Source organism: Hyperolius riggenbachi, chromosome 3 (genome assembly GCF_040937935.1).
Source record: "Hyperolius riggenbachi isolate aHypRig1 chromosome 3, aHypRig1.pri, whole genome shotgun sequence".
Lineage (NCBI taxonomy): Eukaryota > Metazoa > Chordata > Amphibia > Anura > Hyperoliidae > Hyperolius > Hyperolius riggenbachi.
In genome coordinates, this window is record NC_090648.1 from 380,873,236 (window position 1) to 380,889,134 (window position 15,899).

At 41.9% G+C, this 15,899-nt stretch overlaps 1 protein-coding gene across 2 annotated transcripts in view; it reads right to left on the bottom strand.

The window, feature by feature from the left end:
• The window catches only part of HIPK2 (homeodomain interacting protein kinase 2), a 109,662-nt gene that overhangs the window by 26,580 nt on the left and 67,183 nt on the right, over positions 1–15,899 (bottom strand). For both annotated transcript variants that reach the window (XM_068277342.1, XM_068277341.1), the window contains exons 3-6: positions 13,525–13,648; positions 6,931–7,050; positions 5,564–5,650; positions 4,358–4,542 (exon numbers count right to left, since the gene is read on the bottom strand). In XM_068277342.1, the coding sequence (XP_068133443.1) occupies positions 4,358–4,542; positions 5,564–5,650; positions 6,931–7,050; positions 13,525–13,648 (516 nt within the window). The remainder of the gene's footprint in view (positions 1–4,357; positions 4,543–5,563; positions 5,651–6,930; positions 7,051–13,524; positions 13,649–15,899) is intronic.

Below are 15,899 nucleotides of genomic sequence, written 5' to 3' on the forward strand. Positions count from 1 at the left end.
AGCTGAAGCCAAAACTAGAGTGTACAGGTGTCCCCTGAGGTCACTTAAATATCCAGCACGTCGGATGTTTAAGTGACAGCAACGGCTGAGCACCTTGATTAACCGCTTAGCCTCTCTGCACTCCATCCCCATAACAGTACTCCATGCTCAGCTGTCTATGTGAGCTTATGCCCAGAACGGTCGCCCTAGGTCCTGACCCATACAGGCTACAGTTGATGTGAGAGTGTACACACCGTAAGAAATTATACACTACTAGAGCCTACTAGGGCAGCACGGTGGCGTAGAGGTTAGCTCTCTCGCCTTGCAGCGCTGGGTCCCTGGTTCGAATCCCAGCCAGTGCACTATCTGCAAAGAGTTTGTATGTTCTCTCCGTGTCTGCGTGGGTTTTCTCCGGGCACTCCGGTTTCCTCCCACATTCCAAAAACATACGGATAAGTTAATTGGCTCCCCCTAAAATTGGCCCTAGACTACAGTACTTACACTACATAATATAGACATATGGCAATGGTAGGGATTAGATTGTGAGCTCCTTTGAGGGACAGTTAGTGACAAGATATATATATATATATATATATATATATATATATATATATATATATATATATATATATATATATATATATATATATATATATATATATATATATATATACACACACACTGTACAGCGCTGCGTAATATGTCAGCGTTATATAAATACTAAATAATAATTTAAAAAAAATAATACTAGAGGGCTAATACACAATATACACATTGCTGTGCTCAACTCAGCAACATGTATGTGATACTAAAGAACATCAGAAGTGCATATGCATCACTGTCTGATATTCTAACTGAAGCGCAGCACAGCAGTGTGTTTTCTTCTGCTGCATGTAATTCTCTCTACAAAGCAGCACTGTCCTATTCAGTGTCTCTGAACAGGATCAGCACTGAGAGCAGCACATGTGTTGTCTGTTACTGTATATTGCATGGTCACCTGCTTTGTATAGAGAGTATGAACCCTATCACAACATTTCTCCTTCTCCTCCTACAAGATTAGGGCAGGATCTCAAATGCTAGCTGTGCAAATAAACATTGACATGCTTATCTGGTACTACAGCATATGAATTGTTTCTAATAAGACCAAAAATAGTTTAGTTGTTTGGATTATTGATCAAAATCCAAATGCCATATTAATTTTTCTCTTAGCCTAGCTACTTAAAGGACAACTGGCCTGAGAGTAATATGGAGGCTGCCATATTTATTTTCTTGTACAAAACCAGTTGCCTGGCAGTCCTGCTGATCTATCATGCATCAGTAACGTTTGAATCGCACACCTGAAACAAGCATGAGGCAAATAAAGTCAAACTTAAGTCAAACATTTGGTCTTCATGCTTGTTCAGGGGCTATGGCTAGAAGTATTAGGGGCAGAGGATCAGCAGGGCAGCAAGGCAACGTGCATTGTTTAAAAGCAAAACTAACGATTCTTAAAAAAAAAAAAAAAAAAGTTTCACTTACCTGTGGCTTCTTGCCAGCCCCCTGCAGCTGTCCTGTGCCCTCGACGTCCTGGAACAATACTCAGGTCCCCCGCTGCGGCTCTGTTTCACCAACTTTCAAGTTGACGTCCACTGCGCGCGCGTCCTTGCTCTCGTTCACATCACTGTGGCCGCCCTGCACATGTGCAGAACGCGCACTACAAGACGCATCCCGCGCATGTGCAGGGCGGTCAAGGCGACCAGAAGGAGGGCGAGGACACGCACGGCAAGGGCTGCGCAGGCGCAGTGGCTTAACGACTGGGAAACCGAAACTAAGCCGCGGCGGGGGACTGGAGCAAGGTTTCAAAACATCGAGGCACAGGGCGGCTGCAGTGAGCTGGCAGAAGCCCCAGGTAAATAAAACTTTTTTTTGTTTTTTGTTCCTTAGCAGTAATCCTGAGTTAGGCTCAGGATGGAAATCCGCAGCTCAGACCAGACCGGTAATCCTGTGCCTGAGTGAGTTATATGCAGGAGTTGTTGCAGAACTCTCTGTGGTATGTTTTTTTTTTTCTTGTTTTTAGGATCTAAAAGCTTGTGAAAAAATGTCATGGCTTTTAGACCCTAAATATCACCAGGGAGGTTAAAATGAAATAAATTGGGCAGTCTCCATATCCCTCTCAGGTCAGTTGTCATTTAAAACCTAATTAATATGTATTATTCCAATAGAGCATATTATTAAAGGAGTTATTTCGCGAAAAAAGTAGGCAGTTAAAAAATGTGACAGATGACAGGTTTTGGGCCAATCCATCTTTTTAAGGGGGATTCTCAGGGCTTTCTTTGTTTTCAACAGCATTTCCTGAACAACAGTTGCAAAATGTAACGGACATAATAGTGTGCAAGTGATTAGGGAGGCCGGCTGGTATCTTGCTATTTTGGCAGTTAAACTGTTGTTCAGGAAATGCTGTTGAAAACAAAGAAAGCCCTGAGAATCCCCCTTAAAAAGATGGACTGGCCCAAAACCTGTCATCTGTCACATTTTTTAACTGCCTACTTTTTTCGCGAAAGAACCCCTTTAAAACCTAAATTATGTCCCTTTTCATGCAGCTGTCATAAAGCCTATATATTGTCAGCTAACTGTCAGAAAAGCCTCTATACTATCAGATTCTAGCTGAGTCGTGGAGTCTACATACTATCAGAACCTACCATTGTCATAGAGCTTATATACTGTCAGCTAGCTCAGTGTGTCATAAACCCTGTATATTATTAGATTTAAACTGTGTCTTAGAGCCTATATGAGGTTTCATACAGCCTCTACTATCCGAGCCTAGATATAGAGTCTATCTAACACTAAAGCATAGATGATGTCAGAGCTTAAACACTATAAGACCCCCAACTTGGGCATATGGCTTGTATACTTTTAGAGATCATCTTTGTCAGAAAGTTTTTATATACACTACCAGAACATTCATTCGTCACACAGCCTATATACCAGTATAGCCTGTAGGCCACCTTACAATTTAAGAGGTTTTAATGGATTTGGTGTTAGTTTCAACAAATATTCCAAGGAAATCTATAAAGCAGGGTTTGGGGAAACATTCTTTTTTAGATTTATGTGAGCAAGCATAGGGGAGAAGGGGTGTTCGAACAATGACCCCATAGCTTTATACTGCATAAAGTAATACCAAGCTAATGCTAGCTGTTTCAGTGCACTGGACATCTGTGTGGGGGACTTAACTGCCATAATGCCTATGTATTATCAGAACCACTCTGTGCCACACAACCATAGAGCCTATGTAATCTTAGTTTATACATACATCAATAAGCCTATATACTTGCAGAGTCAGGCTGTGTCATAAAGCCTGTATACTATTCATGTAAAAATAACTACAAAAATTCAGACCTTAAAGAGACTCTGAAGGAAGTCTAAATTCACTATTTTAACATGCAGCCATGTAAAGAACTATAACCCATGCTAAAATGCTGCTATCCCACGGCAAAACGAGGGGTTTATACCCTCCAAATCCCCCCTGAAAAATCCATGACTTTCTTGGTCGTGGATTTTGCTGCGCCAGGAGGCAGAGCTTTCAGCTGTAGCTCTGCCTCCATGCACGTCAATCACCGCACGGATCTCCGCCTCCTCCCCACCCGTCTGTGAAGAAAGATTGAGAGGGGCGGGGAGAGGCAGTGATCAGCGGGGATTGACACGCTGAGAGGCAGAGCTACAGTCATAAGCTCTGCCTCATCAAGAAGCACTCCTCAGGAGGTAAGAGAGGGGATTTGGGGAGTATAAACCCCTCGTTTTACCGCGGGATAGCAGCGTTTTAGCATGGGTTATAGTTCTTTACATGGCTGCATGTTAAAAAAGTGAATGTAGACTCGCTTCAGAGTCTCTTTAAAGAGACACTGAAGCGAAAAAAAAATAAATTATGATATAATGAATTGGTTGTGTAGTATGGATATTTACTAGAACAATAGTAGCAAAGAAAATATTCTCATATTTTTATTTTCAGTTATATAGTGTTTTTTACAACATTGCACCATTCTCTAATATTTGCAGTTTACACACTACTCAGCATTCTCAATGATGTTACAGAGCAGGCCAGTGAACTACTGACTTGTCCTCTGCCGAGAAAAAGAAATTACAATGACTGACAGTTGAGATAACAAGTTTCAGAAGACAGAGCTCTCTGCGACTTTGAAAGTTGTGGAGCTTGATGGCTCTTTTGCTGTACTACACATAGAAATCATTACATCATAATTATTTTTCCGCTTCAGTGTCTCTTTAAACTGTAACTATTATCACTTGATTGCCTGTTAATTAACCCGCTAATGCCCATCTATACCCTTGCCCCTCAACCCCTTGCACCCAGGCCCCTAACCCAGACACTAGTAAGAGGCCGTACTGGGAGCTGTGTGGGAAGTCCAGGAGGTGAGTCATGGTTACAAACGGATGGCTGAGGGTCTCGATGGGGGTTATTCTCTTATCCGCATCAATGGTCAACATCTTCTTCAGCAGGTCAATAAACTCTCGTCTGTCAGCCTTCTCTACCAGCATGTCACTGCCCTCCAGGTCTGAGGCCATGTTCACCTGAGGGAAAGACAGAGGAGATTTTACTTAGCCAAGGTGGGATTGCCATGGACAACATCACCCCAAATTGTTAACTTGGACTAAAAGCTAACAGTGTGGTGATATTGTGTAATCCTTCAGAGCAAATGCAGCAAAAGGTGACTGTGTAATGTTGTATGGCGATTACGATTCAGTACGATCATTGCTGGCAATGTGATGTCACATGTTCACTCACAGCCAATCCAATAAAATAATAAGTGTAGAGCTAGATTAAAGTCTCATACATACTTTCAACTAAAGTTGTCTGAAATGTCCAATATACTACAAATTTCACTGAATCTGACAACAATGGTGTAAAAAAGGTGAGCGACTGATAGTAGGCATTTTGCCTGATCTAGATGGTGGATCAACTCAGACGGCTGTTTGGCAGATATCGTGCAGTTGACCATGCGTGTATAATGTTGTTTATATTTGGTTGGCTGGTTGACTTTTGTAAGGCGTATATACGAACCTTAAGACAAAAAGGAAAAAAGAAAGCAGCACTGGCTTCTCCTGCTTGTCAGTTATCTTCTTCTTTAATAAGAGGAGGATAAGGTTCAGAGGAGATATCATCTTTGGGCACCCATAAGGTCCTAGGCACCATCTATGAGCATTATCCAGAAAGTAACAGACATTTTTTTTACTTGTTCAATTAAGAAACTTTTGATTTTAGACACACCATAATATTTCTTCACGTAATCATCTTCTTTATTTAAGCATGTAACACATCTTTTCACAAGGTTTACAATCCCGTTGTTATAGCAGCATCCCACTCCTCACCTATGAGTTTGAGGGATCGGAGATGGGAGGCCTTCATGTCAACGCTGCTGAACGGTCACCAGTGTTCTGCAGTCATGTGATGAGCAGTACAGGGAGAGAAGAGGTTAACCTGACAGATGCTGTTACTTTCTGGATGACCCTCTTAGTTTACCTTGTGGGTGACCTGCCCCTGGACTGTAGTGAGACTAGTATAGTCACACCAATGATGGAAGTAAACCATTACCTGTGCCATGTCATCCAAACAGTTAAAAATGTATTTTCTAGCTTCTTTGGATTTAATTCCGGTTTCAGATTCATGGTCCTCAGGGGTCTACAAATCAATGAAACAAAAAAATACTGTTTGTGCCTCTAAAATGTACCTGCAATACAAGTAAAATTATGCAGAACAAAAGCAGAAGAATAAGATAAAATAAAAACAAAAATCCTTTAGCATTATTGATCAAGGTCTTATTTTAAAAGCAGTTAAGTATAAGTACACTAACACTTTCAGATTGAGACCCTGGCCACACTCTTCTTCGCGGATTGTGTTCTTACTGTTGCTTGCCACCTACTTCCTGTGAGCTACAAGTCTGTGTCCTCACATACAAGTATGCAGAGCCAGCATGATGAGTGACAGGTGGCCTTGCCCATCTCTTGTGTATAATACAGAATATGGATGAGGTGGGGGGGGGGGGGGAGACAGGTGGAAGGTGAACTGTGAAGCTAAAGGAGCCTCACCTATGTGCTTCATAAACGTTCTTATGTCCAGCATGGAGACTGCCACAATGCTATTATCCCCCTTTCCCACCTCTGATGTTTGGATACCCCATCTGTATGATTGGAATACAAAAATGGGACACCGAGAGCCCAATATAGTGTAGTAAGTATGGTATGGGAAGATGATAAAGTAAAATAATACTCACTAACCAGGGTTACCTGATAGGCAACCGTTGTATATGCAGGTGGGCAGATTAGACCTGTCCCCACTCAGGATTAAGAAGTCACTCTCTGTAGATCAGAAGAAGGGTATGCGATACCCCTACACCAAGGGTGGACACAAGTATTGTATAAAGAAAACAGGGGCGCCAAAAGAATAAAATATGCTAAAATTGTTAAAATATGCAGAGGAGGTTGTGGTGGGCTTACGTCCCCAAAGCAGACACAGAACTGTCAATTTCAAAAACACATAATTGAATAAAATATGCTAAAATTGTTAAAATATGCAATACTTTTGGTGCCTGTACTATATACAATGTATGATCAGAATAACTGGGCACAGCACATACCAGCTCTGCTCACCTTTTCAGTAAGACATGACAGGCAGTGAACACAGGACAACTGCTCATTCCATGTTTTACCTTTGTCATAGTCTAATATTAAGGTTTTGTGCAAGCATGGGGGAATGCTGGGAAATGCAGCCTAACATCTGCAGTCCCAACTTTTTTGCGTCATATGGAAACAACTGGGTGACACATGTACTGGCTTCTAACATTCACTAATCAACCTGCTCTCTCTTACAATTTGCCTTGTTCTGTTTTGGGTTTAGCGGAGCTTCAAGAGACAGACCAATTTCCAAAGCCAGATCAGGATGAGATGTGGAAGGGTTCTCACCTTAAGTCTCCACAGAGGATAAGGGGAGTCACCATCACGATTAAAGAACCGGGTAGTCTTGGTTCCAGAGCTGAGAAGATACTCGGCCGGTAGACCCTGAGTCTGAGAGATGTACCGGATCTGCAAGGGAAGCAGAGGATATTAACATAAATAAGACCAGATTTATTAAAGTTCTCCAAAGGCAAAGAATGTAAGAGATCAAGAAGAGTTGCCTTGGATTTTTTATTTGAAAACTAGACTAAATTCACACTGGGGCATTGCCACAGACAATTTAATCGCATTGCTAACGCGATGCAGTTATATTTAAATGGTATGTTCACAGTGACGCCTTAGCAGTGTGGTGCGACAGAATCCGTTGGAAGATGCATGTTGCGTGGTAACGCATAATGTGCACGTTAGCAGTGAAGCATAGTTTTATGTACTGTATGCTTCACAGTATGAGGTGTATGCACTAAACTGTGTCTACGAGCGTTAAGTCTTACAAACTAGGACAAGAGCGTAATGCATTGCATGTAATGTATTGCATTCTGCTTTAATCATTATGCGGTGCACACATTATTCTGGTTATTGCAAATTAGTGCATACACCCACACGCATACTGCACGATGAGACTTCTTTCTTTCCTACATTGCAATCCTGGATTTACAGCATTGCACCAGTGTTGAAGTAGCGCAATAGGGGAAGAATGTGTTGCTTTCACCTGGCACATAACTGTATAGGCCTCAATTCACTAAGATCATGCTAGAGATAATAAGGCAAGAGAAAACTTACCTCCACACGTGAGAGAGTTATCTTACCTCTTCATTCCTTAAGTTACCTCTCCTGTAGTTAAGTTACCTCTCCTGCAGTTAATTTACCTCCTCTGTAGTTATTTTCACATGCAGCTAAATTAACAGCCTGTCTTTAACTCTGGAGTTATTTTAAGGATTGGAGAGTTAATTTAAAGACAGAAGAGTTAACTTTAGGCTTGCCTGAAGTAAAATGTTTCCTGAATACTACATGCCTTATCACCATGGTAACAACTCTAGAAGAGTTATTAAAGACAGGAGATACGTTTAGTGAATTGAGGCCATAGTGAGGGTTTCTGAAGGGTTGGCAAATTCATTGCTGTGCAATTGCAGTCTCATGTACACCTCTACAATGACATCCTTCTGCTATTTCAATAACCTTGTGATGATTTCTAGTCTCCAGAGTTCTCCAGCCCTTAAAGCTCAGTTCACACGGTCCTAAAAAAACACGGTCTGTTTAGCTCAACTAAACGGATGTTAATTAATAGGATCTGTGCACGTTAGTCTATTTGAAATGGACCCATTCCATCCGGTCTGTCCACAGAACAGGATGTAAATATATGTAGTCTGATATTTCCGGATCAGCGAATCCTTCGTATTAACCGAGCAGTAATGGAACAGAAATCACGGATGAAAAACTGAAGCCCAATGTAAAAACTGATCCGTTTGATGGAACCCTTTTTGATCCGTGCAGTGTGAACAGAGCCAGAGGCCGCTTTTACACTTTCTGTGGTGCGTTTGTTAACGATCACACTGCACCGCACCTGAGAAGTGACCAAATCAATGAGGCACACTTTCCATTGAAAGTATGCCTCACTTCCAAGGTATACGCACAAGTCGTCCATGCAGTGCAGTGGTGGGACAATTCTGCTAAGAGAATGTCAACCTAAGTAAATTTTTTTGCACACTCAAACATTTTTTTTTACTATTAAAAAGGGTATCCTACGTAAAAGAAATAAAGCAGAACTTGTTGAGCATCCTGGAAGAGGTCTGTACCAATGTAAGGGGCTTTCTTAGTTCATATGAGGTCAGGGAATATCCCAGTATTTATATGCGAATAGGTGATTCATTCATCTTCCTCCAGGCACCATGGTGTCTAACCTTAAATCCAGGCAGACAACGGTCCTCATTTACTAAAGGCATCTCCAAACATCTTCAGAGGGGATACACCAAATGATCCAGCAAACCTGGAATGGATTAAGGAGCAAAACAAACAATGGACTCCTACCCTGCCTCCCATTTAAAAGCTGCACCTCCCCCCCCCCCCCCCCCCAGGCTGTACAGCGTGTTGCAGAATGCAAGCTCCGCCTGTGTCTTTTTTCCATCGCTGCCACAGGGCCTGTGTCCCGTGACCCAATAATATATACGTGGTCACTTAATGTGCATGTCACCGGATCATGGAGAACAGGCTCCCCAGCGGGAATGTAGAGAAGACTCAGGTGAGCATACACTCCACTACCAGCAATGCCCGAAAGGGAGCACATTTTAGATGGGGGCGACCTGAGGACCCGGCAGGCAGTGGCAGCTCCAGATTTTCAAAGAGTTCATGCTAAAATCTATTGAAAATCTGTATACATTATGTGGCAGTAATGGATCACTCAGATCAGATTTCGATCAGAGAGGGATCTATCTGATGGTCTTATCTGGTGGCCAACTATAAATGTATAGCCACGTTTAGTAAACGTTATGATGAGCCAGAGCTACGGCTGGTTAATAAACCTATAGTTTATCATTTTATAGAGTTATGCAATTCTATTTGCACACAGCTGTTCTATGCATTCTGCAAGTTCGTTATATGGCTCTATATCATGACTAAGCAACAGGTATTCCATAAATCAGCAGTCCTGGGTGTATGCTGCATTACATCCCAGAAAGCCAGGCAATTTGCATATCTCAACCCAGCGTCCTTAAAGGAATACTATCAAAAACTTAAATTTCTGTCAGTAGCATAAATCAAAATTGCAAGAACAGTCTGTGCAAACACAGCATATCTTTTTGCTGTGCAGTGTTTATTTTTCTTTTACTTTACCTTATAGACGGATCCCCTGACAAGCTGACGGCGACAGCTAATGGGGCAGCTCATTATGTGAGCGGGGATTCCTTTTTACAGTGCAGTAGTGGTTTATACTATTTTCATGTTTCCCCATATAAGAGAGGATTATTCAGCGTGCTACCTGCCGAAGTAGGCTGCTATGAGGAGCGAGAGACAACCGCTTTCGCTCCTACTCTGCCCAGCCAACCCCCCAGAAGGAGACTTCCGTGTGTCGGGCTGCCGCCGCATCATTAGTGGTTTGTCATTGCTCCGCAACGGCAAACATATAAGCTGGAGGAGGGCGCGTCATAATCCTTCCCTTCGGCTCCTGCTTCTGATGCTTTCAGGAGCAATGACGCACCCTCCTCCACCTTATATGTTTGCCGTTGCAGAGCAATGACAAACAACTAATGATGCAGCGGCAGCCCGACACACGGAAGTCTCCTTCTGGGGAGATTGGCTGGGCAGAGTAGGAGCGAGAGTGGTTGTCTCTCGCTCCTCATAGCAGCCTACTTCGGCAGGTGGCATGCTGAATAATCCTCTCTTATATGGGGAAACATGAAAATAGTATAATCCACTACCGCACTGTAAAAAGGAATCCCCTCTCACATAATGAGCTGCCCCATTAGCCGTCGCTGTCAGGGGGTCCGTCTATAAGGAAAATTAAAAGAAAAAGAAACACTGCACAGCAAAAAGATATGCTGTGTTCGCATAGACTGTTATTGCAATTTTGATTTTATGCTACTGACAGAAATTTGTTAAGTTTGATAGTATTCCTTTAAGTATAGGTGTTGTGGGTGTTACTTGTCACTCATAGAGATGGAATTTGCAAATGCTCTGCTTTAGGAATGCAAAGCTGTATTTTACAAGTAAATAACAATCATTCTGTACTACTAGAACTATGCAGATTTCTAAGGCTAGTTAAATTGAATGTATACTTATTTTTCTATGTATGAATTGGGTTTAGAAAAAAAAAATAGACAAACAATAAAACAAACATTTAATGTCGATGTGCACCTTTATTAAATGTATTTATCTTGCATTTATGTAGAGCTGACGACTTTAAAAAATATATAGTCTTGCTACTAGCTGTCACTCAGAGGAGGTCACAGTCTAATCAACTACCATAGTCATATGTGTACATGCCCTAAGGGCAATTCTGGGGGGAACAAATTATCTTCTCTGTTTGTTTTTGGGATGTTGCAAGGAACCAGAGGCAACTCCCTGAAACATGAGGAGAACATACAAACTACAGGGTGGGCCATTTATATGAATACACCTTAATAAAATGGGAACGGTTAGTGATATTAACTTCCTGTTTGTGACACATTAGTATATGTGAGGGGGGGAAACTTTTCAAGATGGGTGGTGACCATGGCGGCCATTTTGAAGTCAGCCATTTTGAATCCAACTTTTGTTTTTTCAATAGGAAGAGGGTCATGTGACACATCAAACTTATTGGGAATTTCACTAAAAAAATAATGGTGTGCTTGGTTTTAACGTTATTGTATTCTTTCATTAGTTATTTATAAGTTTCTGACCACTTATAAAATGTGTTCAATGTGCTGCCATTGTGCTGGATTGTCAATGCAACCCTTTTCTCCCACTCTTCACACACTGATCGCAACACCGCAGGAGAAATGCTAGCACAGGCTTCCAGTATCCGTAGTTTCAGGTACTGCACATCTCGTATCTTCACAGCATAGACAATTGCCTTCAGATGACCCCAAAGATAAAAGTGTAAGCGGGTCAGCTCGGGAGATCATGGGGGCCAGCGAAATTGCTACATGATGATGCGTTTCCCTCTTTATGCATTGAAGCTGGCACGTTCCCTGAGTTTTTCCAACAAGATGGTGCACCGCCACATTAAGGGTGTCAGGTCCGAGCATTCCTAGATAAACAGTTTCCTGGAAAGCGGTTTGGTTGTCGTGGGCCAGCTGAATGGCCCCCAAGGTCTCCCGATCTGACCCCCTTAGACTTTTATCTTTGGGGTTATCTGAAGGCAATTGTATATGCTGTGAAGATACGAGATGTCCAGCACCTGAAACTATGGATACTGGAAGCCTGTGCTAGCATTTCTCCTGTGGTGCTGCTATCAGTGTGTGAAGAGTGGGAGAAGAGGGTTACATTGATAATCCAACACAATGGGCAGCATATTGAACACATTTTATAAGTGGTCAAAAACTTGTAAATAACTCATGAAAGAATAAAGTTACGTTAAAACCAAGCACACCAATATGGTCGGGGTGAGGGTCTGCAAGAGAAAAATGGGTTGGGGAGGGAAGGGGTGGATCGGGAGGGAAGGGGGGGATCGGGGGGGAGGGGGAGGGGAATTGTCTGTTGGTTGCTTATCAATGTATGTCTGTCTATGCAAGACTCAATAAAACTTATTTGAAAAAAAAACCAAGCACACCATTGTTTTTGTTGTGAAATTCCCAATAAGTTTGATGTGTCACATGACCCTTGTCCTATTGAAAAAACAAAAGTTGGATTCAAGATGGCCGACTTCAAAATGGCCACCATGGTCACCACCCATCTTGAACCCCCCCCCCCCCCCCTCTCACATATACGAATGTGCCACAAGCAAAAAGTTAAGATCACCAACCATTCCCGTTTTATTAAGGTGTATCCATATAAATAGCCCACCCTGCACATGCAGATAGTGTCCTGGCCTAGATTTGAACTCCAGGACACAGTGACAAGTTGAGAGTAGTAGTCACTCTACCATGACGCTCACACCTCTACTGGTTAATGTAATTTTTTTATGCAAAAGGGAATGTTCTTTATCTGGAGCAGATCCAAAGTACAGTATATTGACAACAGCCATAACCAGGCCCTATTGTTTTCTGTGGAACCAAATAATCTTTACTGCACTGAAACAGAACAAGTCCTGTCTCTCAAAACTTGCTTGTCACACCAGCAGATGGAGCTGTATGCAAATATCACATATTCACCATTTAGGGCCATCAGATCATGGCAAATTTCATGAAAACCCCTAACATTCTGATGGTCCAAAGTGGAATATAACCCAGTAAAATCACTGATCACTACATTTTGACAATCTTAAAGCAGACCTGAACTCAGAACTTCCTCTCTGCTCTAAAAGATACGCAACAGCATAATAACTTTTAAAGAAAAATATTTCTTTGTTACAGCTGATCCTGATGCTGTAAGTCCTGAAATATATCTGCACGGTTTCTACTTCCTGCTTTCATGGAAGCAGACATAATTACATGCCAAAATTACAACTTAGACACAAATGAGGGGGGGGGGGGGGGATTAGGCTAAACTCTCTAAATACATACAGGGTGAATTTATCCAGGTTTCCTTTCGGTCCTGTGGAAGAGTTCTGGTCCACTTTAAGAGGATGAAATAAAAAGTCTTGAAGTGTTAATGATGCTGATCCATATTGAATAGATTTTGAATCCTGGTGGCTACAGGAGAGGATTGTGCCAAATGTCCCAAAGAAGCTGAACAGATCAATCGAGTGATGCATTTTGTAGGAAGACGTGTTCAACACAAATCTCAATTCTTTTCCATCAATCACATACACAAACACTGCAGCCAGCCAACAACAAGGCAACCTTTGCCTAAAATGGCTAAGAACAGAATGCAACAGGCTAAGCTAAACTTTAAAAGTATTTCGCGCTAAATATGGGGAAATATTTTTTCTTTATCTTAATATTGGACTAGCGCTGTGTGATGAAGCCGACTCCACCTGCAGGTTCTCTGGCCAGTGCAGCAGGGAGGTGCATTACTACAGACACTACTCACCTGGTCATATTCAGAGGCACCGGGGTACAAAGGCCACCCCAAGAACAGCTCTGCGATGACACAGCCCAAAGACCACATATCGATAGCTTCACAAAACGGTAATCCCAGTATAATCTCAGGAGCTCTGTGGAGGTAAAATTGGAAATATTGTCTAAACATTGTGACAAGGACAGCACAGATACTAATCACAGACACACAATCTATTTCTCGTTAGATTTAACAGTCATCTGCAAGCTGTTAGACACTAAATGTAGCATACACAGGTTGATTTTTAAATTATTGTTTAAATGATCAAAATGATTCAAAATATTTTAATTAATGAGTCAAGTCCTAACACAAAGAAAAGTAGAATGGCTGTCTAATCTGACAGAAATTGATCAATTATGGAGCTGCATCCTTTTGTACTGCTCAGTACAGTGCAGTATAGCCAATCTGCTAGAAATTTTTTGACCTGTCCAATCACATTTTTGACCAATCAGATCCTGAAAATTCATTGGAAGTTATCGATTGAATAATTAACCCGTATATTAGCATTTGAATACCGACTATGCAATAATGATGATATTGAGGAGAACAATTACCACAACCTACGCACTATTTTTAGTAGATAAACCAAATGTAACTAGGTTTATCCTTACGTCAGATTTAAAGAAGGACACATAAGGAATAAAAAGGGATTTGGTTCCAAGATAGGGACTTGGTTTCCAAAAGGGGGACACCTAGGAGATATGCATTACAATTGTCCATACAATCAGGGCAATACAGACAGTATGTGTGTGGGGAAAATATAGCAAGCCATCAGGTTTTTTTTAAATGTAGTTTGAATGATACATGAACGAATAGCAATAGTGGAAAAGCAGGGAAGCGCCCCTTATTAAACTTTTGCAGTGTAATGACTTCCAATGTAATAACGCACAGCATGCAGGGTATTACTGGGCAATGCGGGCAGTGCAAGCATAGTGGTAGGCGGTGATGCGACTTTACATCACTGTTGCATTGCAGTCCTATTTTTCAGGATTTTCAATGCAATGTACCATATATACAGTAGTGTGAAAGTAGCCTAAGTTTTAGATTGATCTTGACTATATCAAAAGGTGGGTGAGTGCTGTGTGAGGGAGTTCCAGAGGAGAGCAGAAACACAAAACACATTCTTTACATTATGCAAGAAAATAAGAATCTAGCAGGTGAGAATGAGTTCCTAGAAAATGGTTCTGTAGGCACGCAGGGATGGTTTCTCAGAAGTACAGAGATCTCATTATTAGAGTCTCCAAGTGACAAAAGCATTCGGCATGGAGAGGGGGAATCCCTAGATTTGGGGGCAATAGGTGTGCAGAGCTGGCAACTCAGAAGTGCAGAAATCTCACCATGAGAGGACTCATGCCTGCGTTAGCGAGGAGAGGGCCAGCGCATACCACAAAGGCTGCATCTGAAATGACCAAAAGCTCCCAAGTGCAGCACCTATAAGCTATCTACACACTTCACATTCAATTCAGATGCAAATCATATGCTTAACTACTATTACTTACCATGCAAATGGGAAACTCGGGAATACAGGCTGGGAGCAGCTAACCTGGTAGTTACATACTAGCAAAATTATGAAATGGGGGGGAGGTTGCGCATCCCTAAAAACATGCTGCAATTGACTGGTTAATCGCTCAGGCATGCACCACCTCTATTAGGCTGAAAATGCATGCCCTGTGTCCAAAACAAATGCTACATTTATTATACTATGGAGGAACTTTGGCTCCCACTATAGTTTGCATGCAAATTATAATATACTGGACACTTGCGCCACGGTGAGGCAGACCTCCGGGCAAGTGGCCTAACCTAAATTAAAAACATATGTATAACCTTGGGAGCAGCTAAGCTAAAATGTGTAACTTGCATTTTAATGGACAGCGAGGAGAGGGCCAGTGCATACCACAAAGGCTGCATCTGAAATGACCAACAGCTCACATGTGCAGCACCTATAATAAGCTATCTACACACTTCGCATTCAATTCAGATGCAAAGTGGCGCAAGTGTCCAGTATATTATACTTTGCATGTAAACTATAGTGGAAGCCAAAGTTCCTCCATAGTATAATAAATGTAGCATTTGTTTTGGACGCAGGGCATGCATTTTCAGCCTAATAGAGGTGGTGTATGCCTGAGCGATTAACCAGTCAATTGCAGCATGTTTTTAGGGATGCGCAACCTCCACCCTTTTTTTAATTTTGATAGTATGTAACTACCAGGCTAGCTGCTCCCCGCCTGTATTCCTGAGTTTCCAGTTTGCATGGTAAGGAATAGTAGTCATGTGATTTGCATCTGAATTGAATGTGAAGTGTGTAGATAGCTTATTATAGGTGCTGCACATGTGAGCTGTTGGGTCAT